Source organism: Helianthus annuus, chromosome 13 (assembly GCF_002127325.2).
Source record: "Helianthus annuus cultivar XRQ/B chromosome 13, HanXRQr2.0-SUNRISE, whole genome shotgun sequence".
Lineage (NCBI taxonomy): Eukaryota > Viridiplantae > Streptophyta > Magnoliopsida > Asterales > Asteraceae > Helianthus > Helianthus annuus.
In genome coordinates this window covers 138,014,126-138,029,985 of record NC_035445.2, presented here as the reverse complement: position 1 = coordinate 138,029,985, position 15,860 = coordinate 138,014,126, and the positions used below count along the sequence as shown (strand labels likewise).

Below are 15,860 nucleotides of genomic sequence, written 5' to 3'. Positions count from 1 at the left end.
TAATATAATATAATATAATATAATATAATATAATATAATATAATATAATATAATATAATATATAATATATAATTTGTATTAATATATAATATAATAATAATAATAATAATAATAATAATAATAATAATAATAATAATAATAATAATAATAATAATAATAATAATATATGATTAATATACAAACTCTCTTCATGATTTAAACGTGTGAATTATAAATTATATATCTCATATATAATAATCATTTATGTCAAAGTTTGTGAAGTCATTTTTCAACTACATCTTGATAAAGAAAGTCGTTTTTTTTATATATGATGTACATATGACCATTGTACTATAAACTTTGAAAATGAAATATAGTTAACTTTCAAGTGGAATTTAATTCCTTTTTTGATGTATCTTAACTAATGGTTGCTAATTTGCAGAAAAATGGAAGATTGTTGTTTTGCTATCATAATAAAATCTAATTAATATCTTTGAATAATCATCCAATTATTGGTAGACACTCATTCCCCCTTATAAATTGCAGATAGATGGTAGTTGTAGTGGGCTTCTTCTTCACACAGTAAAAGCAATGTAATCACTCTCAAATGACAACTAATTAAACACACACTACTACTTTTTCTTAATCAATAAACATTTATGCTTGTTAAAGTTCCATCATTATAAACCTGTAGGACCAGACCACAACAAGTTTGCATGTGCTACACCTTCAATGACCTTAATAATCTTTCTTTGAATCCTGATTTGAAGTATCACCTGGTAAATTATTACTAATATTCAATCAGTTTGAAACAATGTACATGTCTTGTCAAGTTTACTACTCATGTATCTATGTATTCTAGTCAGTCTTGAAGACCAATGCTTAACTGTAAAGTTATGATTTTGTTGGCATTTTTTTGCTATACTAAAAGGTGCTGTAGCTTTCCATCTCTCAACGTACCAACCTTTTCGACAGTTACATTCATGCATTATCTAGTTGGTTAGTCGGTCCGACCGTCGTAATCATCATCTATCACTTTCTAAAGGGGACAGATCCAACACAACCAATTGAATAGATTATTAAGAAAAAACATATCATGTATATGATTGTCTTGCAATTATATTATACAATTTACTTATAAGCCAAGTGCATGATGGCACCATTCTGATAATATTCCACGTATATAATAGACATACATATACAAGGGTAGACATGAAGTAGGATGAAAACAAATATGTTTGTGTTTTACAAACAATGATATATAGTTAGACCACAAAACATTACCAAATTGAACGCACACAGGAAGTGTCGGAGAAGAAAGTAATATTGTCATCTTGTATATCTTCTCAACATATTAAAATCTGTATATTGAATGATACTTCATGATTTAATTAGAACTTACCCATTAAAAAAATAATAAGAGTTCATTTAAACAAAGTATTCAATGAAGCAAAGAGTATACGTTGGGATATTTTGTTGTATCGGCATGAAAAATATGGGGGATGTTTTTGCCATATATATGTATACATCAATCACAATACAATGATAATTGATAACCTTTGATTCAACACCTAGATCAACAACCTATTTATCTAGATAAACACACCATATACAAACCAATTTCTCATATAAAATATGTCCAAATATATAACAAACAAACGTACACAGTAAGATCCCACCGGTGACACAGCTAGGGTAACAAACAACAGAGTGATATAAAGAGCAAACATTTCTTCTATCCCATATGACAGAGAGACTGCCTCAGCTAAGACCATCTAAACAAAGAAAGAATTGCTAAAAAACCCTTTTATGTCCATATAAACATACCTTAAAATATGTATAAGGGTTTATTTCATTTGTTTTTTCCATAAATTATAGTTTGAGTTAAAAATTAAAAAAAAAAGTATATCAAGCAAACTGAAATTGGATAATGTGAACTATACGTCTATATCGACAAATGGTAAAAGGGATCTGTCGTTATTGACTGTGAGGAAGATTGTGCAAAGCTCCACAGATAGGCTGCTTCATTTGGTTTAGCCATAAATGATGGCTGTGGTGGATCTTGATGATCATGGTCAAGTGAGAAACATATGTCTTCTTCATTTGGTTCATCATAGCCATTGAGCTGGGAGGCCACGAGTCGATCCACATCAGCCCAACTGTCCAGATTCTCATGATGTTCACTATCTTTGGAGTGTTCGACTTCTTTCAGCAAGCGGGTCATGGAGTTATGGACCTGAGAGCTTGAAACTTGATCAAACAAGTTCCCGGAGGTACTGTCGAGCCTTGGCATATGTAGGAATCTGTCGTTGATGGGGTTCATGAAATGTTGCATTGGGTTATATTCATGGGTGATGGTGATATTTGTAAGTGACTCAGTTTCTTGCTTGCAGGATCTACCATTGATGTATGCAAGAAATTGATCATGAACACTTCCATCTTTCTTTAAACATTGCATTTCAGCTACTGATGATGACCTTTGGGGACTCTCAAGTGTTTTATGGTAGTTTTTCTTTTTAAACACTCGACATACGACCCACCCGTCTTCCTGAGTCGAGTCACACAAGTTAGAACCCTAAATCAAGAAAAAGGTTGTAGCTTTTGTTAGCAATATATATTACTAGAGACAATATATTAGCTAGGGTTTACGGGATATAATTTGATTAGTTTTCCTTTGTAATTATAATCTTCACTGTATCCTTACTTATAGTTGATTAATAGTACACAATACTTTACAGGGGTTTTGAAGATGAAACACAATTAAATCCATACCAAAAAAACTTACATAACTATAATCTTGGGTGGTAATAGTATTATCATCTAGCCTGTATTCATGCATTATCCAATCTGATTTTTGTCCATGAGGTGCTCTTCCTTTGTAGAAAACAAGTGTTTTCCTCATACCGGTTCTTCTCAAGCTACTGTGAATGACCTTATCTCGGCCTGTGGCTTTCCAAAAGCCCGCAGCAGTTGCACGATTTGTACGCGTCCCAGTAGGGTATTTCTTATCTTTATGACTAAAGAAGTACCAATCGTTTTGCGGGGTTGATCCGATCCTACACTTCTCTATAGAGCCAGACACATGTAAATGATCATATTTAGAGTTTTTTTGGATTAGTAGATCGATGGTTTAGGATTCGCCTAACTAATTCTATGCGTTTTTTGAAAATTCTCGTATAATTAGCTAGTTTCCTACACTGCAAACGAACTTGACAAATGATCTTAGGTGGCAAACGAATTTCGTATAGTTTGGTGAATACTTGTAAGCCATGGATTAAGTTTAGTGAAAAATTTTATGGAGTTCACCAATTGTCACACAAGCAAACTTGTGTAATTCACTTGCCACACCGGCAAACTCTAAAAAGAACTATCAGAACTTGCATGAGTTCGCGAATTCAAGAAATTTCGAAAAACGTTTAAAAGTACTAGCGGAATCCTGAACCACCTACTAATCCAAAAGTATAAAGTTATCATGCGAAACAAACAAACGAAAAATCACCTTGGATATCCCATGGTTCAAGCTTGTTAAGATCAATTTCTCGAATAACATCAAGATCAATCTTTTCGTACGCAACTTTCTTTCGTAAGTAGTAATGGAGAAGCTCTTCTTCGGTAGGGTGGAACCGGAACCCAGGTGGCACCTTAGATTGACCATTTACATTCACTGATAAACTCGCTTCTTCTTTAGACATATCAAAAGCAAGAAACAAAGAGAGTTAGAGAGAATAATGACAGAAAAGCAAGAAGGACAAGATGATAATTTATATGAAAGGATTAATGCGTAGCTATGAATCAATGTGTATGAAATACACCTTATCACAACGTAGTTAGCAAAAGAAAACATGAAAATGGAATAGAAGGTTCATAATGATGCACTAGACTTCGGATTGTTGGGTCACGGGGTTTTGAAAACTACTAGCTACCTACTCATCTAACACAAAGGACATGAGATTGGGTCCCTATTTAAAGTAGCTAGGGGGGTTAGGGGTGCATTCCATGGCTAGTGAATGTGGAGCCACATTCTCAAAGATCTAGTCACAACCATAAACGAATATTATCTACCAATGATATCATGGTTTACTTATGCAATTCGAAGTGACATTGACTAAGCCGAATACGATACTGGGGTGTAAATGAATCAAACCGAGCTGGAGGTCAACTAGTTTAACTTATGAGAGCTTGAACTCAATCTTGGTTCGTAATTAGATTTTCTAGTTCAGGCTTGACTCGTGTGTTGTTTATTAATTAATTTATATAAGTTTACGATTCTTTTGTATCTATATAGAAATATTTTTGTATATATTTATAGTTACAATTTTTATTTATACCATAATATACATTATTTTAGTTATTTATATCATAGTTTTATATATTATAACTATCATAATATAATGGATTATTGAATTTTAATAATCCAAATTTTCACCCATCGGCTGACATTAATCCCAATTTTAAAACTTATCTCTGACAACCCAACTTGTAAGATTTAATTTGGCCCATATCGATCCTTTTTTAACTGGGTTATAATCAGTTAGTTTTTTTGCTGACGTGACAGCTTACGTGGCATAAACCTAGCTATTGGCTGATGGTGGTGGTGGGTGATGGTGGTGGTGGCGGTGGCGGCAATGGTGGTGGTGAAAGTTAGGATTATTAAAATTTAATAACTAGGTTTGTGCTACATAAGCAGACACATCAGCCAATGACTAAGTTTGTGTCACGTAAGTTGTCACGTCAGCACAAAACTAACTGGGTTATAACCTATTAGAAAAGGGTCTATGAGGGCCAAATTCTTAAAGGTTGAAATCGTGAGTGAATTTTTTAAGTTGGGATTAATGCCGACCAATGAATGAAAGGTAGGATTACTAAAATCTAATAACCCTTATATAATTACGTACATGGTATATTAAATAAAACTGTATAAATTATAGTTGCGTTTATGCTTGCGAGCCTACTCGAGCACAATAAATAAAGCTAGGGTTCATGCTCGTTTATTAAACAAACTTATTTTAAACTCGGGTTCAGACTCATTTAATATGTTGGTGCGATTCGAGATCTTATTAAACAATCATGACTAGCTCAGGTGCGATTCAAGATTTTATTAAACAATCTTGACTAGCTCAGAAGTTGCTCGAGTCATTTGCACCATCTTGCATGGAGTAGACTAGTCACCGAAATCATGGTATAATGATTGATTTTAAAATCATTACGGTGTAAGTATTTCAACTATAGATATCATTGAAAACTTGGTAAATTCTTGGCTTTTCCGGATACATATTAGGACCATGTTTTTGTTTGTCTTGTAGCTACCGGTTAAGAAGAGTTGAAATTGGTGTCCTTTGGAGGTTTGATGTCTCTTCGACACGTGTAAGTATTATTTCTGCAAAACGTGTATATCCGGACACGTTAGTCGGGTCTGTAACCCCAGTCTCGTCAGGTTGTGGCAGACGACCCCTTGGCAGTCCTGGTCAGGGACGAAGGAAAGAAGGCAGAGAAACGGATGGGAACGACAGCTACACGGGTTCGAACCCGGGGTCTTATCTGCAACTTGTTGAATGCTTTATGCCCCTGGGGACATGTAAGTATTATTTGACATAAATTCTATTTAAAGGGATTAATTTTTTTATTTGACATAAAGGGATTAATTAATATTGATTTTTTCCGGACCTAGTGGTAGGAGGTTTTGATGCTTCAGTTGAGACACAAGTTTGATCTTTATTGTCACTTTTGGTGGATTAAGGCAGCGAAGGATTTGACCTAGGCCTTGTGCGAAGTTGTCAGTTCGAATCCTGAGCCCAACTGGGTTTTCGTCCCGGTGTGTGTTACACAAGAGAGTTCTGCTTGTAATGTCTCGATGGGGGGTGGGGGAGGGGGGGAGTTATCTTTTAATCTCTTCTCTTGATCAATGTAAGCTGGAATCTCCTAAGTGTGATATGCAAAACTCAAACAACATCGTGAACTCGTTACGAGAAGGAGAGGTGGGGAGTTCTTCTCGTAACTTCCCTCCGGCGTTAGAATAAGTATATGTTTTTCTAGTGAGAAAGGAAACAAGTGTGTGTTAAGAGTGAAAGAGTAGGAAAATCGGATCCTTAAACTTTTGGTGAGGGCTGATATTTATAGCCAAAGGGTTCGAGAAGAAGATTGGTTGATTGGGCGAGACGTCGTAGTCAAGAAATATCTATTTGGTCCCCTCTGTCGCTACACGTAATGTGCGCAGAGGTGAGAGCAGTGGCGGAGCTAGCCCACTAATTTAGGGGTATCCCGGATTTTTTTTTACCGTGTAATCATACAATAAAAAAACGATAATCAATAAAGTAGAACAAATACCTAATAGATTTGTCCTCTTCTTTGTTTTCATAGCTTGAAATCGTTCCATTACATCGTCGTCTTTTGCTTTATCAAAAGTTTCTTTTTCAACCACAGAAACCATAACATTGTTCAAATATTCCGGGCCCATTCGATTGCGTAAATCCGTCTTAAAAAGCTTTTATTTAGAAAAAAAACATCTTTCAACGGTTGCGGTTGCAACTGGTAAAACCAAAGCTAGCTTCACTACCCGATAAACCAAAGGACAAGAACTATGTGTTACGGTTTCCACCATAAAACGAGCAAGATCACTTATTCAATTATAATATTGTTTTGGATCATGCGCTAACTTTATCAATTATATTTAGGGTCTTCTTTCAATTCTATTTTTGTTAATTCAGGCTTATTTTATCATTCGTACTTAATTATTAGACAAGTTTTCGGGTTGTAAAATGTTTGGGCTTATAACAAAATGAGATTTCAGTAATATTAAGTATCCTATTTTGTTGTTAGGAGTATCCTCGTATTTTTTAGGGGAATCATTTTTATAAAACCGGGAAAAAACATTACAAATACGGGGTTGAGCCGTAGCCCGTAGGGATGGGATTGGTACAGTACCCGTACCTATACCCGTACCAGTACCGAAAATACCGGTACCGAATTTGAACAAAACTAGGTACCAAATACCGTACCAAATATATAGGTACGGTACGGGTACGGGTACTGGTACGGGTATTTTCGGTACAGTACCCGCTTGGTACCATTTTGTTTTTATTTACTTTTTGAGCCCTTGTACGAGTACTAAATAGGTAAAATTGACATGAGTACCAATATAAAACGAGTACCAAATAGGTAAAATTGGTACGAGTACCAATACGATACGAGTATCATATAGGTAAAATCAATACGAGTACACTATAAATACCATAATATGAAATAAAACATAATACAAAAAAAAACTTTTAAAGGTATACATAGAATTCGGTACCAGTACCCGTTTTTACCCGTACCCGTACCCGTACCAATACCGAAAGTACCGAATACCAAAATCAATACCGCCAGAAAACGCCGGTATGATTGGCTACATGTCGTTTTTCAAATATACTTGTTGTCTCACCTGCCCTCATCTGTTAGACCAACCGTACTGTTAGACCAACCGTACTGGGGCGTGTTCTCCCCTTAATACCGCCAGAAAACGCCGGAAAACGCCGGAACACCCATTACACCCGGCGTGATGTGGCGTTTTTTTACAAAAAAAATTGCCCCAACGTTTTTTCAATAACGCTGCAAATGGGTTTGACTGGCCAATGATAAAATAGTTTGTTTTTTTTTGTTTAATGATTGGAAGGGGCATTATTAGGCATTATTCCCACTACGCCACTTTTGCAATAACGTCCCATGCTGACTGGACTGCCACGTGTCGAATAATGCCCCATGATAGAGGCATTATTTTATTTAACCACTACACATGGTCTTAGTCGCATACCCGTTCCCATCGGTGTTTTGAACGGCTAGAAACCCGTAGACACTATATATGCTGTAAATGCCTATTTATATATACTCTAATTTGTAACATGTTTTGGCAATATGGTGTTGTACCCTAGGCTTTATTGGTATTTTGTGTTTATTATTGTTGTACATAGCTTTGTGTTGTTGTACATCATGTAAAACCCTAAAAAAGAGAGCTTCACTCATAATACCGCCGTTCCTTCCCGATCTTAACATCACCACTACCATCCATCCCCGTCAGTCCGTCACCACCACCGTTCCTCTCTCCTCTGTCTCTTCCCTCTGTGAAACTACGACCACCATCTTTGCCTCTGATAGCCGCTGTAAACAACCCAGCCTTGAAGTACCGAAATTGTAAAATCAGTTATTGTTAGCGGTGATTTAAAGTCGACGCTATCGATTTCGCTTGAGGATACGGTATGCACTTCTCTGCATCTTTGTTTGATTTGGCCAATAGTCGGATTTCCTTTGATTGTTTCGTGCGTTTCTTATGTTGCATGTGAATCTTTAAGGTTTTGTTGATTCTCATTTGGGGATTGCATTTTGGGGGTTTCGGGATTCGAACTTCACCTGTGTGGTTGGGGTTCAAAAAGAACTGAACTACTGAAGGTTTGCCTTATTGAGACCTTAACCTTTGTGAACCAATAAAGGGTTAAAAGAGTAGTTCAAATCGAAGATTAATGATAGAGAAGTGTACATATTAGACGTCTTTCTCCAATGCTAGACTTTTCATAGCTTATGGTTGGTTTATATTTCAAATTCTTTTACTGGTCTTTAGAATTTTATGTAAATTGTAAAGTTCACTCCATTTTTTTTATTTTTTCTATTGTATATAACAGTTAGGAGAGGGAAACCATGGGACTACAAAGGTTGTCTAGAATACCGAAGAAAAGTTTACGAATAAAAATCACACGTGGTCACGCGGCACTCACGAAAACATCAAAGAACCCAAATTGATGTACGTCTAGCGAGACTGTTAAGCCGTTTTCTATCAAAGGTGTAATGGCCCAGGCTGTGAACTCCTAGGTCAAACGACCTCACCATGGACCGTTTGTTAAACCTGGATACTGGACCACAACAGGCGGCGACAGAAAAAAAGAGTCTCATATCAGACACTTATTAGGCTCATTCTGCAAAAAAAAAAAAATAATAATAAAAAGCTTATCCAAATTCCAGGTACTGTACACTTACCTTAGCAAAAGTGAGCTGCAAATTAACATGTTATCTCAATATTTACTGATACCCTACTATTTAAGTATTAGTTGATTAAATTTGATGAGGGATTCATTTTCAAAACTTTCTTTCTTTATATTGTTGTGGTTCTGTTTTATATCTTGGTACATGTTTTTGTTTTAAATCTTGGTACATGTTTCTTTCTTTGCTGATCCGACAATGAGGCATGTCTGCTTTTCCAGTTATTAAGGTAAACTCCATCTACTTTCCGATTATACGACCCCAAATGGGTGTCTTCACTCACTAGAGTGTACATGATACGTTCCTAGGTGAGTATCTTACTATCTTCTCCTGTAGATCACTTTGCCTATCTTTATAATTTTAACTTAACTGTTTGTTTTATGTGTTGTTTCAGGTTACGTTCATGGTTATTCATTATATAAGTAACTGTAATAGAGTCTCTCATTCCGGTTCATAATAGGAAGTGATCAAATGACTTCTGAATGCATTTATGTGGAAAATGTCGCTCACGCCCTTATGTGTCGAAGTTGCTTTGACTTCGCACATGCTCATTGTATCTGGAAAGGTATCATTAAATATTCTTGCATTATTCTGTTTTTTTAATGTGAGATCAAAGACTGAATGCCATGGTATGCCCTGATGGATTACAAGTATTTTTCATCACTAATTTCAGCCTAGAAAATCTTAGCAATTTGCCTTATGTGTGCTGGAGGGCTTAAGTTATTATAGGTAATGAATGATAAATTTTGTTCACTATTTTTTTTATTTGGCATTGTCATAAATTACAATAACCAGCAAACTTAGAAATTTTAAACAGCAAATTTGAAGCATAGTTTGAAATTAAAATATTGGTATTGTTTGGGTTATTATGATGGATATGGTATCTTGAAGAAACTTTTCTTTTATTTTAAAAGAAGGAAATGAACAGTGAATTAAAGAATATGGATCTTCAGTTTTTAATCAAGGGCTTCGAATTGCTTCATTTTCAGATTTGAACGCGCTCGCACTGAGGTGTTTTTTAATGCATTCCACGCGTCATCATCATCTAAGCGTAGCCACCTCCCAACACATCCTCTCTATGGCCCTTAATGAAGGCCAAACTCCGTGGCGGCAAGAACGTTAGCAAAAAACACTGTCGTTCTCGCCCTGGCCGGCTTCTCAGCAACAGCCGTAATGTCAAGCCGGGTCCGGTTTGCGAGCCGTTTTACTTCGAAACCCTAGCAGCAAACGAGAATCCACGGGTACTGACGTTTTCTAGCCATATCAGCTTAGAACTCCAATTGAGTCGGTTAAGAAACGAGGTGTGTTTTCGCTTTTCACTATGGTTCTTTTTTTGTTAGTAATTTTGGATTTTACTAAAATTGCTATTTGTGACTGTTTCCAGATCTGACTCTAATTTTTTAATTTTTCATTTGGATGCTACAGGATGTTCAATGACATTCAGTTTGATATTGGAAGCCATGGGAGCTGAATTTATCTAAAATATTCTGATAGACAAAAGACAAGGCATAAGGTTACTTCCATTGAAGATGAGACAGAAGTCATGGACAGCACAGGTCCAGATCAACTTGAGGTTTACTATGTGCCATCACACATATTTACATGCCACTATATTTTATCACATAACTGAATAAATCTGTCACTGTTCCGTATGTGAAGGCTTCGGCAACTCATCCAAAACTTCACTGTGTTGATTACTTCATTTTGTTGATAGCTTCTTGACGATGAAATATATTTGTTTAGGATGCTCTTAATTGGTATCATTGATCATAATCCCCAACATATGACCTAAAACATTTAGAACTTAAGTAGATTGGAAGTTTATATGTACTATTGTTTAAGTTTCGGTTGATTAAATGAAATTCCTGAATGAATATGTATCTGTTTGGATTTGTGTTTTTGCAAGTAATCGTGAAATTGATGGTTTTTGTTGTTACAAGCTGTCTCTTCTTTGACTACATCGCTTCAATTCGATGGGGCGCTGAATGTCGGCGTGAATGAGTTTCAGACCAATTTTTGAGAGAGGATTTGGCTACTCTTGAGAAGGATTATGAAGAGTTTGGGCTCGAGTCTGCTGATAAAACGAGGAAGACCATGGGGAAGAGTATTAGTTTAATTAGTATTAAGTCTGCTTTTTATGTTTCCTAAGTTTAAAAACTAATGTGTTTAAAACAAGGCATATGTATAACCAGGTACTACCCTTATTATGAAGAGATTTCATACGGAATAACTTTGAAATCTGATAGAATGCACGTCCACGATGTTTCTACCCTCTTGGCCCGCGGCGCAACGCGCGCGGGTCAATCTTCTAGTTTATTTAGAATGGGCAAAAATATATGAGAATTGAATTGAGAGTGGTTGCTCCACTAACATGGAAGGTCTTTTTCATAATTAAACAGGAGTAAATGGGCCTGCTACAGAAGAATCCACTTGCGATTGCCACATAGATAATAGACAGCTCATGACTCACATAATGTCCACAGGTGAATTGTCTTTAGTATATGAGCTTCAGGCCTATTGGATATATCAAAGATCAATGATTTGGGCCTAATCAAGAAATTAGTCTTTTATTTGGCAATAAACAGTCTAATGTTATGTTACTTAGGGATGGTGAACTTTAAACCATACAAGAGAATGAAGAGATACATTATTGAAATTTGTAAGTTTGAGTTTATGCCCCACTTACGGTATGCGAATATAATGTATATATGTGTAGGCCCTCGGGGGTAAAAGTGAAAGTGCACTAATTTTAATGTTATTTTACTAATTTCGGGAAAATAACGTTAAAAACCGAGGGATGGTTAATCATGCATCATATGGTGGCGTTGATAGCCGAAAGACAAGGGGGTACATGCACTAATCGCTTTTGTCCCAATTGCTGAGTGTTATGTGTCTTATGTCCAAGGTTTGATGCAAAACTACTATCGAGCCGGGGGTCTCACTGGAAGCGGCCTCTCTATTCTTACAGGGTAGAGGTAAGGTTATCTACATCTTACTCTTCTCAGACCCTACCTTAGCTTTGTTATTGGTGAGATTTACTAAGTATGATGATGATGATATAAGTTTGAGTTTAGTTTTGATGTCTTAGGTTTCGTGTCAACCTAATGGGTTCATCCGTTTATTTTGTAAAACAATTTAATGATATTTAATGTTAAAACTTATAATGGCTTAGATGTTTTATATAAAAATTCAAAAGCTAAAAGAGAAATAAGTGTCGGATATCGTAGTTTGAGCTCAGTTATTTTATATACATTTATAAATTAAGTGTATCTTTATAATTTGAAGACGTTAACATTAGAAAATAAAAATAAGTCAAACAGGTTGTGTCCATATCAATATATCAACACGCATGAGCCGTGCTTGGGTTCATCTGATATGGTTCTTAAGTTTTTATGTTTAAATTTGTACCGGATTCAACCTGTTAACCATGAACATGACAACATGACAACCAGTGGCGAAGTATAGAAGGGGCGGGGAGGGGCGCCCGAAACTCTGAACTTTTTGCTCAGTAGTATTATATATGTAGTTTCCGTATAGAAACTCTTGGGTATATACGTTTTCGACCCCCAGTTCTAGAGAAAATTTTTTGTATATACGTTTTCGACCCCTCCGACATGCAGTTTGAGAAAAGAAAGGTTAATAATTAACTAATGTAAAAAGCCCTTTGGGCATGTGCAAGGTATCATTTTCTTTTATCTTTGGGTGAGTTTGTAATTGTATTGAAACTCTCAATTTAAGCCATCAATATCTCTGCTGCCCTGGTATCACCATCAATTTCATGCAAATCAAACATATTGAATATGATAATGCACATATGACACAAGATTTAATTAAAGAATTTCCAAATTACAAGAATAAGGAATAACATTAACATTAACATCAACATCAACACATTTTCCTGACATGGAATATGGTAGGTTGTCTCTTCCTCTAATTTTCTAATCCCATTCAAACCATAATAATCTAACACATCAAATATCAAAGGCCATTGCCATCAAGATTAACATCAAACCCATGCCCAATCTTCTCCAACTGCTTCGAATAACTTTTTCCTGAAAGTAAGTAAAACAATTCACTCATTCAACTCGAAATTTGAGACCCTCTTTTATCATATAATACTAATTAACACTTATAACTAAAAAATCAATTTTATGTGTTTTCCATACCTATATTAATTAAAACATGTAATTGGATTTTAGTAATATAATCAACAATCTATTAGCTGATAATCATACTTATTTACAATTTAACCAGTGACGTTCTTAACTTTGATTTTCGTCGTCACACTCGCATAATCATCAAAGTTTACACTCGATTTTGTTCACAAGGATTTTCACTCATAGTCATTAGTACGAGCAAAATCAAGTGAAAATCAAATGTAAATATATGATAATTATGTGAATATGATTTCTCTTGACAAGAAAAATAAAAAATTAAAGATAGAAATATCATAAATCATATTTTCAATATAAATTATTTGGACAATAAGTCAAGGTTTCAATAATGATGTTTTAAATTCTTAAAACACTTAACATGTGAAGTGAATAAAACGACGTAGTTTATCCCTTTAGGACCAGTGACAAACACTATCATCCGACGTGCATTACATCAAATGATGCACATCGTGACCCACTGACCCGTAACATGTCACTATCTACATGTCCAAAAATTAATTAATATTCATTCACAAATCACAACCCATAACTTAAGCAATTTAGCAAATCATACACTAATAACAACAACCATAAAACAAAACTTACCGGAGACAAAGATATGTCCATATACCCATCGGACGAGTTGGCGGGCGGCGACAAATATACCCCCGGCCCATTCGTACCCGGACTGTTACCACCCGTACTTGTCGAATTACCGCCAGAGACACCGATTCCCGAAAAACCCAACCCATACGCCGGAGTTCCATCCGGTTTAAACAAACCATAATTCCTTTCTGACGTCGGGCCGGGCTTCAAATTCTCATTAAACATAGCGAACACGAAGATGTTCAAATCGGTGTTGGGTCTCGCCGGGGTTCCTTTCTTCTGACTAATTATTTTCAAAAGGTTTCCATTATATTTCTTAGCGTTTTCGGGCGATGCTCCTAGCTCGTCATCGTCTCCTTTTGACGGCCAACCGGTTTCGGATATCTGGACCGTCATTTTATTGTAACCTAACCGGTTAAGAGCCGCGTAAACCGCGTCAATTTGAGCGAACAACATGTTGTCGTAGTGTAAGTTGTTAGCCGGATCAGTGATACCGGCATTGGGCTGAAAGAGAACGAAATCAAGCGAAACTTGCTTCGGATTCGCCTTGTATGCGAAGAATGGGTACGCATTGATTAGAAATGGCGAACATGTTTTCGAAAGGAAATCCAGGATTGGAGAGATGCATCCCTTTAGATCCGGCCGGAAAGCCCCCGAGGAAGGGGGGTACGAGTTCTGGAGTACTGCCACCGAGTGTGCAGTCGTAACCGTGACCTGATATGATATTAGAGATAATATATTAGTTAAGGCTTATTATCTTCTTTTATTCACTCAAAATTTCATATATTTTCTAAAAACATAAGTTTTTAATGCATATTTTACAATGTTATTTAAATATATGTAATTTATGTAAAATTGTCTATAACAATAAACTCTAACTAATATATTATCGAAAATAAAAATTATATATTTTCTCAAAACACAAGTTTTTAGTGTATAATTTACAATGTTGTTTTAAATATGTAATTTTTCAAGTTTATAACGTAAAATGAAATTTCCAATATTTCATTCTATGCTCATAACAATAAATTCTAACTAATATATTATCTCCGTAATACCTGACTATCCAATTTCAAGTTAACGAGCGCGTTATGAACACTTTGCATCGCCGGAAGCAAACATCCCGAAAGAGAAGTATCATTAAAAGTCAAAACTTCATTGCCAACAGCAATGGAGGTGATTTTAGTTGCGGGCAAGTACGCTTGAACGTTGGCTTTAACCCACGCTTGAGCGTTATTCGGATCGGTCATCTTGGATAAATACTCATTACCAAGACCTACAATAAACTCAACTCCCGTGTTTGCAAAAGCTTTCAGAACCTTAGGATCTGCATCATAGAGCTTAACCCGTGTCGCACCGATGGATTTAACCAACGGAACTACGCGTTCGGGTGATGGGAGATTGTTGGCGATTTGTCCATAGTTGATCCCTACTGATGCCACCATTGCTGGAAAAAGAAACCCTGGTGAAAAAAAAAAAAAAAAGATTAAGGAACATGATTAATGAAGAAAAATAGATAAAACATGAGTATAATGTTGGATTACATGTGATGAAAAGAAGAAGTTTTGAGGTGAAATGTGGATCTTCCATTGAGGATGTTGTCGGTAGAGATGAAGATGATGATATTTAGTGAGAGTAGAAGTGGAAGTGTTTGATTGTTGGATGTTTATTGTTTTATTTTTTATTATTATTATTTTGGGTGTAAAAATGGTGTGTGTGGACAAGGGTGTTTGGTTTATAACTAGTGCAAGATTCTCTAGGATATGTTTGGGCTTGATTTCCATGTTTACTTTCTATTTGTTTTGGTAATTTAACATTTTTATTTCGTGAATCTTCAAATAGTTACAGGATATAATTCCATATATACCCTTAGGCTAGCCGGGGCGTTTCATGATGGAGCGTCCTGAAAGTCGTAATCACTGTGAAAGACCGTCGCAAATGATATGGTCACGGTTCATGATGGATATTTGATATGGTGGTCATGACTGTGATGTGATCATTTGAACGTTGAGCAAGAGTCATTTAATCTTTAAATTTAAAAAAAATTACCCCTTTCCAACTTTATAAACTTAAAATCCTTTAAAATTTTCCATACACTTCTTTTCCTACAACTCA

General features: G+C 35.7%; 2 protein-coding genes and 1 long non-coding RNA gene across 5 annotated transcripts; 1 reads left to right on the top strand and 2 right to left on the bottom strand.

Annotated features, from left to right (window-relative positions):
* Nucleotides 1-1,654: 1,654 nt before the first annotated feature.
* LOC110903284 (NAC domain-containing protein 43) lies at nt 1,655-3,733 on the bottom strand. The gene is made up of 3 exons (XM_022149331.2): nt 3,479-3,733; nt 2,765-3,045; nt 1,655-2,554 (listed from the first exon to the last, which is right to left on the bottom strand). The coding sequence occupies exons 1-3, from the start codon at nt 3,669-3,671 to the stop codon at nt 1,925-1,927; spliced, it is 1,104 nt and encodes a 367-aa protein (XP_022005023.1). The 5' UTR covers nt 3,672-3,733; the 3' UTR covers nt 1,655-1,924.
* Nucleotides 3,734-7,926: 4,193 nt separating this feature from the next.
* Nucleotides 7,927-10,877, top strand: LOC110899443. Of its 3 annotated transcripts, none has more exons than XR_004876977.1 (5): nt 7,927-8,208; nt 8,631-9,293; nt 9,380-9,550; nt 9,975-10,286; nt 10,411-10,877. It is a non-coding gene; the product is annotated as an uncharacterized LOC110899443 (long non-coding RNA). The 3 variants fall into 3 exon arrangements; XR_002570283.2 differs by adding an exon at nt 8,304-8,532 and having other exon boundaries at nt 7,938-8,208; nt 8,631-9,550; XR_002570284.2 differs by having other exon boundaries at nt 8,631-9,550.
* Nucleotides 10,878-12,764: 1,887 nt separating this feature from the next.
* LOC110899444 (glucan endo-1,3-beta-glucosidase 11) lies at nt 12,765-15,450 on the bottom strand. Its single transcript, XM_022146334.2, has 4 exons — nt 15,290-15,450; nt 14,804-15,207; nt 13,746-14,459; nt 12,765-13,037 (listed from the first exon to the last, which is right to left on the bottom strand). Exons 1-4 carry the CDS (start codon nt 15,333-15,335, stop codon nt 12,957-12,959), a joined length of 1,245 nt encoding a protein of 414 aa, XP_022002026.1. The 5' UTR covers nt 15,336-15,450; the 3' UTR covers nt 12,765-12,956.
* Between the last annotated feature and the right edge of the window lie 410 nt (nt 15,451-15,860).